The 13,621-nt window shown below is 40.8% G+C and overlaps 1 protein-coding gene across 5 annotated transcripts in view; it reads left to right on the top strand.

The window, feature by feature from the left end:
* Positions 1 to 8,306: 8,306 nt before the first annotated feature.
* The window catches only part of CGAS (cyclic GMP-AMP synthase), a 115,071-nt gene continuing 109,756 nt past the window's right edge, over positions 8,307 to 13,621 (top strand). For all 5 annotated transcript variants that reach the window (XM_049895511.1, XM_049895500.1, XM_049895530.1 and 2 more), the window contains exon 1: positions 8,307 to 9,090. In XM_049895511.1, coding sequence (XP_049751468.1) covers positions 8,440 to 9,090 — 651 coding nt within the window. In that variant the 5' untranslated portion in view covers positions 8,307 to 8,439. The remainder of the gene's footprint in view (positions 9,091 to 13,621) is intronic.

Genomic DNA, 13,621 nt, shown 5'->3' with positions numbered 1-13,621 from the left:
AGATTAAATTGTGTCCCCCCAAAATATGTGTCAATTTGGTTAGATCATGATTCCCAGTATTGTGTGGTCGTCCTCTATTTTATGATTCATGTAATTTTCCTGTGTTTTGTAAATCCTAATCTCTGTGATTAATGAAGCAAGATTAGATTATGTTAAAGAGGATTAGGATGGGATGTAACATCCTTACTCAGGTAAGGATCCAATGGGGTGGGGCCTGCATCATCTTTTGTCTTACAAGAGATGAAAGAAAAGGGAAATGAACAGAGAGTTGGGGACCTCATACTAGCAAGAAAGTAGCACCGGGAACAGAGCACATCCTTTGGACCAGGAGTCCCTGAGCCTGAGAAGCTCCCAGATCCGGGGAAGATTGATGACAAGGATCTTCCTCCAGAGCCAGCAGAGAGAAAGCCTTCCCCCGGAGCTGACACTCTGAATTTGGACTTCTAGCCTACCAGACTATGATAGAATAAATTTCTCTTTGTTAAAACCATTCACTTGTGGTATTTCTGTTAAGATACCATCAAAGATTGTTTTTTTCTGTGTATAAATCTTCTCTTGAATTTTTGTAACAGTGGTTTCATGCAACATTTGTCCTTTAGTGTTGACTTATTTCACTCAGCATAATGCCCTCCAGATTCATCCATGTTGTGAGATATTTCGCAGATTCATCATTGTTCTTTATTGTTGGCGTAGTATTGCATTTTGTATATGTACCATAATTTGTTTATCCATTCATCTGCTAATGGGCTTCACACCCATTTCTTTCTTTTTTTTCAATTGTACTTTAGATGCAGGGTTACAGAGCAAAGGTTTAAGACATTGGTTAACAGCCCCACGGCATGTTAGCACTCTCCCTTCTCGACACTGGGTTCCCTATTACCAGCTTTCCTCTTCTCTCCTGCCTTCTAGTCCTTGCCGTGGGCTGGTGTACCCCTTTAGTCTCATTTTGTCTTTGGCCAAAGTGTAAACCTCAGGAGTGACATCATTACTGAGCTAAAAGGTTGTCCGGGGGTCATACCCTCGATGTTTCTCCAGTCTCTGTCAGGCCAGTAAATCTGGTCTTTTTTTTTTTTTTTTTTTTGAGTTAGAATTTTGATCTACATTTTTCTCCGGCTGCGTCCAGGACCCTCTATTGTGATCCCTGTCAGAGCAGGCAGTAGTGGTAGCTGGGCACCATCTAGTTGTACCGTACTCAATCTGGTGGAGGCCATGGTAGATGTGGCCTATTAGTCCTTTGGACTAATTTTTCCCTTGTATTTTTTTTTTTTATCTTTAGTTTTCTTCATTCACCCTTGCTCCCGAAGGGATGAGGCCAGTGGAGTATCTTAGATGGCAACTCATAGGCTTTTAAGACCCCAGATGCTACTCGCCAAAGTAGAATGTAGAACATTTTCTTTATAAACTATGTTATGCCAATTGAGCTAGATGTTCCCTGAGACCATGGTCCCCACAGCCCTCAGCCCAGCAATTTGGTCCCTCAGGGAGTTTGAATGTGTCTGTGGAGCTTCCGTGACCTTGCCTTTTATGAGTTGTTCTGGCTTCCCCAGTATTGTGTACTGTCTTACCCTTTACCAAAGTTACCACTTACCTGTTGTATATTTAGTGTTTTTCCACTCCCTTTCCTCCCCTCTCTTGTAACCATCAAAGATTGTTTCTTTTTGTGTGTAAACCTTTTCATAAGTTTTTATAGTAGTGGTCTCGTACAATATTTGTCCTTTTGTGATTGACTTATTTCACTCAGCATAAGGCCCTCCAGATTCATCCAGATTATGAGATGCTTCACAGATTCATCATTGTTCCTTACTGTTGTGTAATACTCCATAATTTGCTTATCCATTCATCTGTTAATGGGCATAGGTTCTCTCTTTTTGCTATTGTGAACAATGCTGCAGTGAACATGGGTGTGTATATGTCTATTTGTGTGATGACTCTTATTTCTCTAGGATATATTCCTAGGAGTAGGATTGCTGGATCAAATGGTATTTCTATTTCTAGCTTTCTAAGGAAGCGCCATACCATTTTCCAAAATGGTTGTATCATTTTGCATTCTTCCAGCAGTGCCTAAGAGTTCTGATCTTCCCGTAGCCTCTCGATATTTCTTATTTCCTGTTTTTTTGATTCGTGTCAGTAGTGCTAGGGTGAGATTGTATCTCATTGTGGTTTAATTTGCATTTCTCTAATGGCTAGTGATCACGAGCATTTCCTCATGTGTCTGTTGGCCGCTTGAATATCTTCTTTGATGAAGTGTCCATTTCCTTTGCCCATATTTTAATTGGATTATTTGTCTTTTTGTTGTAGAGTGTTGGATTTTCGTGTAGATTTTAGAGATTAGACTTTTGTCTGATTTGTAATAGTCAAAAATTTTTTCCCGGTCTGTAGGTTCTCTTTTTACTCTTTTGGTGAAGTCTTTTGATGAGTGTGTTGTTGTTGTTAGGTGCCATTGAGTCAGTTCCAACTCGTAGTGACCCTATGTACAACAGAGTGAAACACTGCCCAGTCCTGTGCCATCCTCACAGTTGTTGCTATGCTTGAGCCCATTGTTGCAGCCACTGTGTCAATCCACCTCATTGAGGGTCTTCCTCTTTTTCGCTGACCCTCTACTTTACCAAGCACGATGTCCTTCTCCAGGGACTGATCCCTCCTGACAACATGTCCAAGTATGTGAGATGCAGTCTTGCCATCCTTGCTTCCAAGGAGCATTCTGGTTATACTTCCTCCAAGACAGATTTGTTCGTTCTTTTGGCAGTCCATGGTATATTCATTATTCTTCACCAACACCACAATTCAAAGGTGCCAGTCCTTCTTTGGTCTTCCTTATTCATTGTCCAGCTTTCGCATGCATATGAGGCAATTGAATACACCATGGCTTGGGTCAGGTGCACCTTCGTCCTCAAGGTGACATCTTTTGCTTTTTAATACTTTAAAGAGATCTCTTGCAGCTGATTTGCCCAATGCAATGCATCGTTTGATTTCTCTACTGCTGCTTCTATGGGTGTTGATTGTGGATCCAAGTAAAATGAAATCCTTGACAAAGTCAGCCTTTTCTCCATTTATCATAATGTTGCTTATTTGTCCAGTTGTGAGGATTTTTTTTTCTTTATGCTGAGGTGCAGTCCATACTGAAGGCTGTGGTCTTTGATCTTCATCTGTAAGTGCTTCAAGTCCTCTTCATTTTCAGCAAGCAAGGTTGGTCATCTGCATAACGCAGCTTCTTAATGATTCTTGCTCCAATCCTGATGCCCCATTCTTCTTCATACAGTCCAGCTTCTAGGATTATTTGCTCAGCTACAGATTGAATAGGTATGGTGAAAGGATACAACCCTGACATACACCTTTCCTGACTTTAAACCATGTAGTATCCCCTTGATCTGTTCAAATGACTGCCTCTTGATCTATGTACAGATTCCTTATGAGCACAATTAAGTGTTCCGGAATTCCCATTCTCCACAATGTTATCCATAATTTTTTACGATCCACACTTGTTCTTACCTACTAATCTGTAATGAACAATTTCACATTTTTTTCGTATGTGAAATTTTCACTATAGATTAGTAAGCCCAAGTAAGCCTGTGCTTACCTTGTATTATAGATTGAATTGTGTCCCCCCAAAATATGTGTCAGCTTGGTTAGGGCATGATTCCCAGTATTGTGTGGTTGACTTCCATTTCATAATTGATGTAATTTTCCTATGTTTTGTAAACCCTAACCTCTGCCTGTGGTTAATGAGGCAAGATTGGGTTATGTTAAAAAGGATTAGGGTGGGATGTAACAACCTTACTCAAGTCATATCCTTGATCCAATGCAAAGGGAGTTTCCCTGAGGTGTGGCCTGCATCACCTTTTATCTTACAAGAGATAAAAGGAACGAGAAGTGAGCAGAGAGTTCGGGGACCTCAACCACCAAGAAAGCAGTTCCTTTGCTGAGAAGCTCCTAGTCCAGGAGAAGATTGATGACAAGGACCTTCCTCCAGAACCTACAAAGAGAGAAAGCCTTCCCCTGGAGCTGGCACCCTGAATTTGGACTTACAGCCTACTAGATTGAGAGAGAATAAATTTCTGTTTATTAAAGCCATCCACTTGTGGTATTTCTGTTATAGCAGCACTAGATAACTAAGACACCTTGCTCACTGGTTAATTTGCCCCTACTTCCAAACATCAAACTACACGAGTTTTCCTCCTGTATTTCTGGCTGTTCTTTCTCAGTCTACTTTGCTTGTTTTTCCTCCTTGAGCACTGTGCTCAAGCCCAACGGCACGACCAAATCAATCTCAAAATTCTGTCTTTATGAGTCTTCTGGGACTTTTTTTTTCTTTTTAAATTTTATTTATTTTATTGTCATTGTTGAGAATATACACAGCAAAACATACACCAATTTAACAGTTTCTACATGTTTTTTTACATGTACAATTCAGTGACATTGATCACGTTCTTCAAGTTCTGCAACCATACTCACTTTCCTTTTCTGAGTTGTTCCTTCTCCATTAACATAGATTCACTGCCCCCTAAATTTCCTATCTAATCTTTCAAGTTGCTGTTGTCAAGTTGATCCCAAATAGATAGTTCCTTTTTTTTTTTTCCTAAATTGTGCATTAGGTGAAAGTTTTACAGAGCAAATTAGTTTCCTATTTGATAGTTTGTACAAAAAGCATGTCATGACTGTGGTTTCACTCCCCACAATGGGTCAGCACTCTCCCCATTTGCACCCTTGGTTCCCCATTTCCTTTAGTCCTGATTTTCTACCCCTTCCTGCCTTCTCATATTTGTTTTTGGTCAGTGTTATGGATTGAATCGGAACCAACTTGACGGCACTGAACAACAGCAACATGGATTGAATTGTGTCCCCCCAAAATGTGTATCAATTTGGCTAAGCCATGATTCCCAGTATTGTGTGATTGTCCACCATTTTGTCATCTGATGTGATTTTCCTACGTGTTGTAAATCCTACTTTTATGATATTCGTGAGGCAGACTTAGAGGCAGTTATATTGGGGCAGGACTCAAGCTACAAGATTAGGTTGTTACATGAGTTGATCTCTTTTGAGATATAAAAGAGAGAAGTGAGCAGAAGGGGGACCTCATACCCCCAAAAAAGAAGCACTGGGAGCACAGCACCTCCTTTGGACCTGGAGTCCCTGCGCTGAGAAGCTCCTAGACCAGAAGATTAATGACAAGGACCTTCCCCCAGACTTCTAGCCTCCTAAACAGTGAGAGAACAAAATTCCATTTGTTAAAGCCAGCCACTTGTGGTATTTCTGTTATAACAGCACTAGAAGACTAAGACAGGCAGGTAGATATTGCCCTTTGATTTCCTGTAATTAATTTTTCCAAGAAGTACATTCCTCTGGGGTGTTATTGTTTAACTTATGGGCTTCTCTATTGTTTGGTTGGGACGTAAAAGAGCATAATGTTCTTAAAAGAGCATAATGCTCGAGGCAGACATTTCTTATTTCTTACTAGTTAAGCTAAATTATTGTTTGGTTTTAAGAAGACTTCAGTGGAAACATTTGGTTTAAGGTTTAAAGACTATTTTAGGGCAATCTTGGGACCATTCTTGTTATGAACCATGTAGCAACCTGGGTTCAATCAGGAGATAGAAATCACACAATAGGTTAAATTGGGGGAGTTTAATATAAGAATTATTAACTATAATAAAAGAGTACAAGATATAAGGAAACTTTATGTGGTAACTTAGGGCTGAGGGAGAGTACCCAAGGAAGGACAAACTTGGAAGAAGTTCAGACTTCATAGGAGGTTATACATTGGCTATCAGATAACAGAGAAGTTTGCTGGTTTAGCCAGACTGGAGCTAGTCTGGAGTTGCTAAGCAAACAACAGGCAAACTGCCACAGTGGAGGGTGGAGAGCAAGCAGGGGGTATCTGTTAACCAGTGGGTGTCTGCAGAAGGCTTTCAGGGAGCACTTAGTGACTTTCAGAGGGAGAAGCACCTCCATGTGTGACCCTGTGGACCACAGGTGGCTGTGTGCAGGGCATGCAGTAGTTTAGTTTTTGAGCTGAGAGTGCTGTGGATGGGTTATTGCCAGACCAAGGCTGCAAGGTTGCGGAGGGATCACTTTCTGTGCCTCTGACACAAACAAACTCCACCCAATGCTGTCACACCCACAAAAGGCTAACTTTTTTTCCCCTCACCCATGCTTTGTCCACTCCGCACCCCCCACTGGAAATCTCGGGAATCTTCTTCATCCTCCAGTGTCCCTCCAGCAATCTCTACTGAGAAAGCTTAACATTGTGCTTGCTTTAAAGGAGAAATGCTTAAAGGCATTCTGTTGTTTATTGTACAGCATCTATTGAAAGGTGCATTCGGAGCTAAGAGACAATGATACATCTCATAGTTAACGTGCTCCAGCCACACTTGATGTTGTTTCAACGACTGGGCATGATCTCACCTTAGGTCATTTTGTTAGCTTCTCTTTCTGTTTGGAACGCTATTTCCCTAGGAATCCCCTCCTTTAAATCTGCTCAAATGTCACTGGTATGGATTGAATTGTGTCCCCCCAAAATGTGTGTAAACTTGGCTAAGTTATGATTCCCAGTATTGTGTGATTGTTCACCATTTTGACATCCGATGTGATTTTCCAGCGTATGGTCAATCCTATCTCTATGATGTTAATGAGGAAGGATTAGAGGCAGTTACTTTAATGAGGCAGGACTCATTACAAGATTGTTACTTGAGTCAGTTGTTGAGATATAAAAGAGAAGTGAGCAGAGAGACAGGGGGACCTCATACCACCAAGAAACAAGAGCCAGGAGAATAGTGGTCCTTTGGACCAGCGGTCCCTGCGGGGAGAAGCTTCTCGACCCGGGAAGATTGATGACAAGGACCTTCCCCCAGAGCCAACAGAGAGAGAAAGACTTCCCCTGGAACTGGCACCCCTAAATTTGGATTTCTAGCCTCCTAGACTGGGGAGAATAAATTTCTCTTTGTTAAAGCCGTCCACTTGTGGTATTTGTGTTACAGCAGCACCAGGTAACTAAGACAGTAACTTTCTCAGTATTTCAGTAGTGCACCACCTCTCATTCCCAATCCACTTTGCACTACTTTTTCCTTTTTCTTCTTTTTTAAATTGTGATTTAGGTGAAAGTTGACAGAGCAAATTGGTTTCTTATTAAACTGTTCATACCTAAATTGTTTTGTGACATTGGTTGCCGACCCATATTTTTTCCTTTTTCAATAGTGCTTATCATCGTCTACCATATAAGATAACTTACCTATGTAATATATTTATTGTCTACTGTCTGTTTCTACCGACAATGTTCTTCCAGCTTACCAGAACGTAAGCTCCAGGAGAGAAGGGATCTTTGTTTATGGATATACCCCAAAAGCCTAAAAAAGCTTGTCTACTTCAAAAGTTTGTCTACTTGCAGGGCTTCACACTGGTTCCAATTTGTTACTGGACGAAACCCCAGGTTCTGCTCGGCATGACTTCTACTAGCCAATAAGTGAGAGAACGAGGTGGGAGAACAGGAAAGGCACCTTTATTTCGTTGTAAAAGGAAAGCAGGCGCAATGGGGTTTACATAAAAGCAGAATTCAAATGCAAAGTTGGGGGAGAGGAAGCCAAGTAAAGAAAATAGAATTTTTAATACAATACTATGGAGCTGTCCAATACACGTTCAGTCAAGGCCAGTGAAGCGAAACCGGAACCAGAATAACCGGAATGAAAAAATTACCAGTGGAAGCCCTGGAATGGGAGACTTGGAAGAGGCATAGTGAGCCCTTGCAGGCGCCTCATACGGGAGGTTGATTATTGCTAGGACTGTGCAGAGTGATACACAAAGCGGCAAGGTTAGCTGCCGCCTTGATGGGGTACCGTTTTCTGAGCTCTGCTCAAAATCCTAAGGGCAAGAGATTTGGTTGCCATGCAATGGGATATTGCTCTTATTTTTCTAAGAAAGAGATTAGGTTTCCAGCAAGGCTTCAACAAGTAATTTTTCCCATTTTGGTTATTGTTTCGGTTCACCCAAATTTTAAAACCTCGGGTCTGCTCCTTGACTTTGATCGAACTGGGCAGAACCGGTTCAATGCCCTGGAGAGAAGGTACCTTGTTTTCCAAAATTCGTCTAGGTGGTACTCCAGCAAGTAAGTTTGGCGACCAAAGCCCTCAAGAAATTGTACAGTGTTTTCTGCCTTCCTCTCCTTGCGTTAAGTACTGTACCCAAACCAGTGGCACCGTTCCCACTGAGGGTGAGAATATACCCACTCTCCAGCACGCGGTGGCCTGCCCCAGGCGGCGGGGGCGTAGCTTCCTGTGACCGCCCAGCGTCGAGTTCCCCTCCAATGCGTGCTGGCCTCCAGGCGGCGGACGCTTTCCCGCTCAGTTACCGTCATTCTTAAGTTTCATTTCTTACTCCATTTCTGCTGTCTCCTTCTGAGGGCGTTTATCCGAAGTCAAGTTACCTTTCGAGGAGCAGAGAGCCCACGGCATGGACCCTCGGCAGGGAAAGGCAACGCGGACACCTAAAAAGGTCGAAGCCGCGGCCCCTAAAGGCTCAGCGCCGAGTGCAGGAGGCGCCCTGGAGAAGTCAGACAAATCTTCGCCTGCCTCCGGGGCCGCGCAGTCCTCCAGAGAAAGGTGCGGCCGGGCTGGGAAGTCGGAGTCCCTGAGGAGGAAGAGCGCCCCGGGCCCCCAGGAGAGGCCGCAGGGGGCCCGCTCCAAAAAGGCGCCCCTTTGCGCCGGGGACACGGAGCCCTTGGGCGCCGCCACCTGCGTCTGTTTGGAGGGAGAGAGGCCTTCCGCGCCTCTGAGGGCGCCGGTTCCCGGGGGGGGATCTCGCTGCGAAGAGGACGCGGAATCCGCTAGAGAGCAGAGGTCCGCGCCCGGGCCTAAGGAGTTGCGGATCCCGCGATCGCTGGTCCCGGCCCCGAACCTCGGCCGAAGAGAGTCGGCGGACGGTGCCTATATTAAGCTTCGGGCAGTGCTGGAAAAGTTGAAGTTGAGACGTCAGGAGATCACCTCGGCGGCTGAGATCGTGAACGGGGTCGTGGATTGCCTGCTGCGGAGACTGCAGAGCTGTGAATCAGCGTTCAAAGGCATCTCCCAGTTGCGCACTGGGAGCTACTATGAGCGCGTGAAGGTGAGCTGCCCAGCGCGCCGGCTGGGCTTCCTCGGCCCCCTTTCCAGCCTCTCCGACTTCCTTCTCTCCCTCGGGTCGCGGTCCCTCACCTCCCTTCGGAAGTAACTTAGACTCCTGTTCCGTGGTGGCTTGTGCAGAGTTCTAATTAAGTCGACAAACACTTGTTCGTTCACTTATTCGTCTGTTCATCTAACGGTGATCCGACTAACCGATATTGATTGCCAGCCACTCTCCAGACACTGCTATGAGGGATTTCAAATGTATAGATTCATTCATGTAAGCTGAGATGTATTGAATTTCTCTAGCAATACTAGGTGTTGTTAAACTCTAACGATGATTGAGAGTGATTTGCGAGGAACTCCACAAAATTTATGTATCTAAGAGACTTTTTCCTACGAGGGGGACATCCGTACTTTATAGGACAAATGTCTTCAGTTACCCCTTGCCACCCCTTCCCATTTCTATACAGATATGGGAAATTCACAGTGATGTTAGAAAAAATTAAATGAAATTCTGTAGGTATTAAAAAGCATACTTCCTAAATACACACCAATATAATTGCTTTTAAATCTATTTTCCAGAGCTCCATTTGTTTGTGGGCGATTGAGTCATTAAAATAATATTTCCAGTATAAATTGACTGTTTGGAGCAGTTTCCTGACTTGAGTTTATTTCCTGATCAGTGGCAAATTTATTTGATTGTGTTTTTGTCTGTCAGCTTTCTGAGTGCTGGGCTATGCACCTTCTTTAGCTTTATGTAAGATCTTGGGTGAAGCATGAACACAAATAGAGGCTGATAACATATCTTTATTAAAGTAAAACCAGAAAACCAAACCCAGTGCCGTCAAGTCAATTCCGACTCATAGCGACCCTATAGGACAGGGTAGAACTAACTGCACCATGGAGCCTCCAGGGAGCGCCTGGTGGATTCGAACTGTCGACCCTTGGGTTAGCAGCCATAGCACTTAACCGCTACACCACCAGGGTTTCCTCATTAAACTAATCATATCTTTAGAGTTAAATGTTGGCTTTATTCAACTACCTACTTCTTTCTGGAAGGAGGATGATTGTAATACTCAAGATTTAGGGTTTTAGCATTATAAACTCTTAAGAGAGCAGGCTAAATATATGCATCTCTGTATCTCTTAGTCTTAACACATAGCAAGCCCTCAAGCTAATGAATGAATGAATAGGCTGAAGAAGAAGGGATGGGTGGTCTGTCTTAAGATTCCCTTTCTCAACCTTCTCCTCAGCCTCTTCCATATTCACCTCTTTGTGTTGATAACCTTGGAAAAGTCAGAAAAGCATATAGAAGAAAAATAATATTTATTTTATTCAGTGTTATCATTTTGCTGTATTTTCTTCCATTATGTATATATACATAAACTTGATTTCAAACTTGGATTCCAGGCTCTGAAAGGACAGACAATATATACTCCTTAGTGATTTATTTACCTGACTGTATATCAGCATTCATATATTGTAATATTATCAATTCCTGGATACAAATCTGGAAAATATCTCGTAAATTTTTTGTAAACACCCCCTGTAGAATTGCCAGTCTGTATAGTTCTTTTTTTTTTTTTTATTTTTAGTTCTTACTGTCTTGGTTGTTAATATACTTTATTATTTATATAGTTTGGACTGAATGAAAACATTACATAGAAATCAATTAATTATGCAATGACACATTAACCAGTCAAGAAAAGTAACAAACTATAGCAATGTGCAGCAACATGAATGAATCTTACAAACGTAATGTTGAATAAAGCTAAAGAATACATATAGCCAATGAAATAAGGCAAGAAAAATAAATAAAATGCATGAAATTGGAAAAGAAGAAATAAAATTGCTATGCACAGATGACTTGATTGGGCTTTTGTACAAACTATTAGAAATAATTAGTGAATTTAGCAAGGTTGCTAGATACAAAGTCGATACACAAAAATCAAAAGTATTTCAATATAATAGCAAAAACAGGTTTAAAATGATAAAAAATATAATTTACAATAACATCAAAACATCAAATGATTAGGAATAAGTTTTGTTAAAGATGTTCAAAACTTCCAAGTATTACTGAGTAAATTTGAAGAAGTACTAAGTAAATGGAAAGCCAAACAGTGCTTAGTTTTCCCCAAATTGATTTACAGATTCAATGTAATCTCAGTCAAAATCCACCAGTTTTTTATTTAAGCTGACCAGCTGGTTATAACACTTATATGGAAACGCAAGCACCCAGAATAGTCAAGGCAGTTCTAAAGGAGAACAATGTTGGAGAATTTACCCTACCAGATACCAAGACTTACTATAAATCCTGATTAAGCACGTGGTATTGGTGCAATGATAGACAAATAGGCCAATAGAATAAAATATCCAGACACAGACCCACCAACGCATATAAGTCAATACAGTACACAACATATGCAATATATGTAATTCGATGGGGAGAGGTGGTCTTTTAAATAAATGATATTGGAGCAGTTGTATATCCCCATGAGAAAAACATGCACCTTGACCCCTACCTCACATCATACACAAAAAATCATTTGAGATGTGTCATAGGCCTAAAGGTAAGAGATAAAACAATAATGCTTCTAAAAGAAGGCATAGGATAATAACTTCATAACCTTGGAATGTGCAAATATTTCTTAAACAGGACACTACAAATGCTAACCATAAAAGAAAAAATAGGTAAATTAGACTTTATTAAAATTAAGAGCTGCTGTTCATCAAAAGATGCCATTGAGAGAGTAAAAATGCAAACCATAGACTAGGAGAAGATGTTTGCAATATATATATATTTGAAAAAGGACTCATACTCAGAATATATAAAGAACTACAAATCAATAACAGAAAGACAAACTAAAAATGGGCAAAAGACTTGATCAGATATTTAGTATGTCATCCAGATAGCAATAAACATATGAGAGGTGCTCAGCGTCATTAATATCAGGAAAATGCAAATTAAAATTATGATGAGATTCTACCACACATCTATTAGAATGGCTAAAAATAAAATAGACTTGACAGTTTCAAGTGTTGGAGAAGATACGGAGCAACTGAAACTCCCTTACATTGGTGGTAGGAAGATAAATAGGTACTACCTCTTTAGAAAGTCGGCAGTTTTTTCTAAAGTTAAAGATACACCTACCCTATAGTCCAACAGTTCCACTCTTGGGTATATATACACAGTAGAAATGAGTGGTCATGTCCACCAAAAGGCATATGCAAGAATGCCCAGGACAGCATTAATTGTAGTAGTTAAAAACCATAAACATTTCGCTGGGTGTATTCTCAACATCAATAAATAAATTAAAAAAAAAAACAAAACTGTAAACAACCGAAATATCCATCAACAGAGTTGGTAAGTATATTTTGATATATTCCATTAATTCAGTGGAATACTACATAGAATGATAAAGAACTGCCAATGTGCAGAACAATATTGATGATTCGCACATAATTTGAATGAAAAAACTCTGATGTAAAAGAGTACATACTATATGATTTTGTTTATATGAAGTTCCCAAACAGGCAAACTTTCTGTTATTAGAAGTCAAAATACTGGCTAGCTTTGGTGGAGGGTTACTGACAGGAAGTGGGAATGAGGAAGCCTTTAAGGTGCTGAGTGTGGAAATAGGGCAATTTAGAACACCACAAAGCTCACTGTTGTTACTGAGGTTTGACCATTTTTCTTGAATAGACACTCCTCAGATTTTTGCAAGTCTTTGGTTAATTTACAGAGTTCAGAGCTCCTTGGATTGTTGCAAGCCTTTGGTTAATTCAGAGTTCTGAAAAAGTTGAGTTTGTCCTGTGTTCTTACTGCTTTTATGAAGGAGCAAGCTTTTGGAGGTTCTTACTCCATCATTCTCATTGACATCATTCCCAGTGTGTGTTTTACTTTCAGTACATCTCAACTCAAACTAGCCATATTTCATGTGTTCACTAGACATATATGGCTACTAGCTACGGTATTGAACAGTGCAGTCAAAGAGCTATACTTAAAGCATACTCCTAATGAAAGGCTCTTGACATTTTTTTAGGAAAAATAAACATTTATTAAAATTGCTGTAATTATTATTATGAGGTGAAAAATAAGATCATTTGATGCTCTTAAAAATGCTGTGCTTCAAAGACACTAATGTAGTGAATGGTTTGTTGGTGACACTCGCTTGGGCGGCCAACAGCTGTAACAAGATGGCTCTTGGTCACCTGGCTAGGAAGTGACTACACATATTTTTGAGACCATGGCTACAGGAGGGTGACTGTAGTATCTTTTGATATAAAAGAAAACATCATAAAGGTCTTTAGTTTTACTAAAATTTAAACTCAGAAATAAAACTGAGATAGACTTTAAGCTTACATGATATCATTTATAATTAGTTGTAATTATAAAAAAAAAAACCAGTAAAACTCTTCCACCTGTTCCCAGCTCCTCTAATCCCATTTCCAGAGGGTATAAATGTTTGGAATTCTGTTTTTAAGAGTAGACTTTTAAGTAGAAATTTCAAGAAGAAATTAATTGCAGCCCC

Source organism: Elephas maximus, chromosome 1, assembly GCF_024166365.1.
Source record: "Elephas maximus indicus isolate mEleMax1 chromosome 1, mEleMax1 primary haplotype, whole genome shotgun sequence".
Taxonomy (NCBI): domain Eukaryota; kingdom Metazoa; phylum Chordata; class Mammalia; order Proboscidea; family Elephantidae; genus Elephas; species Elephas maximus.
This window is presented reverse-complemented; position numbering and strand designations above follow the sequence as displayed.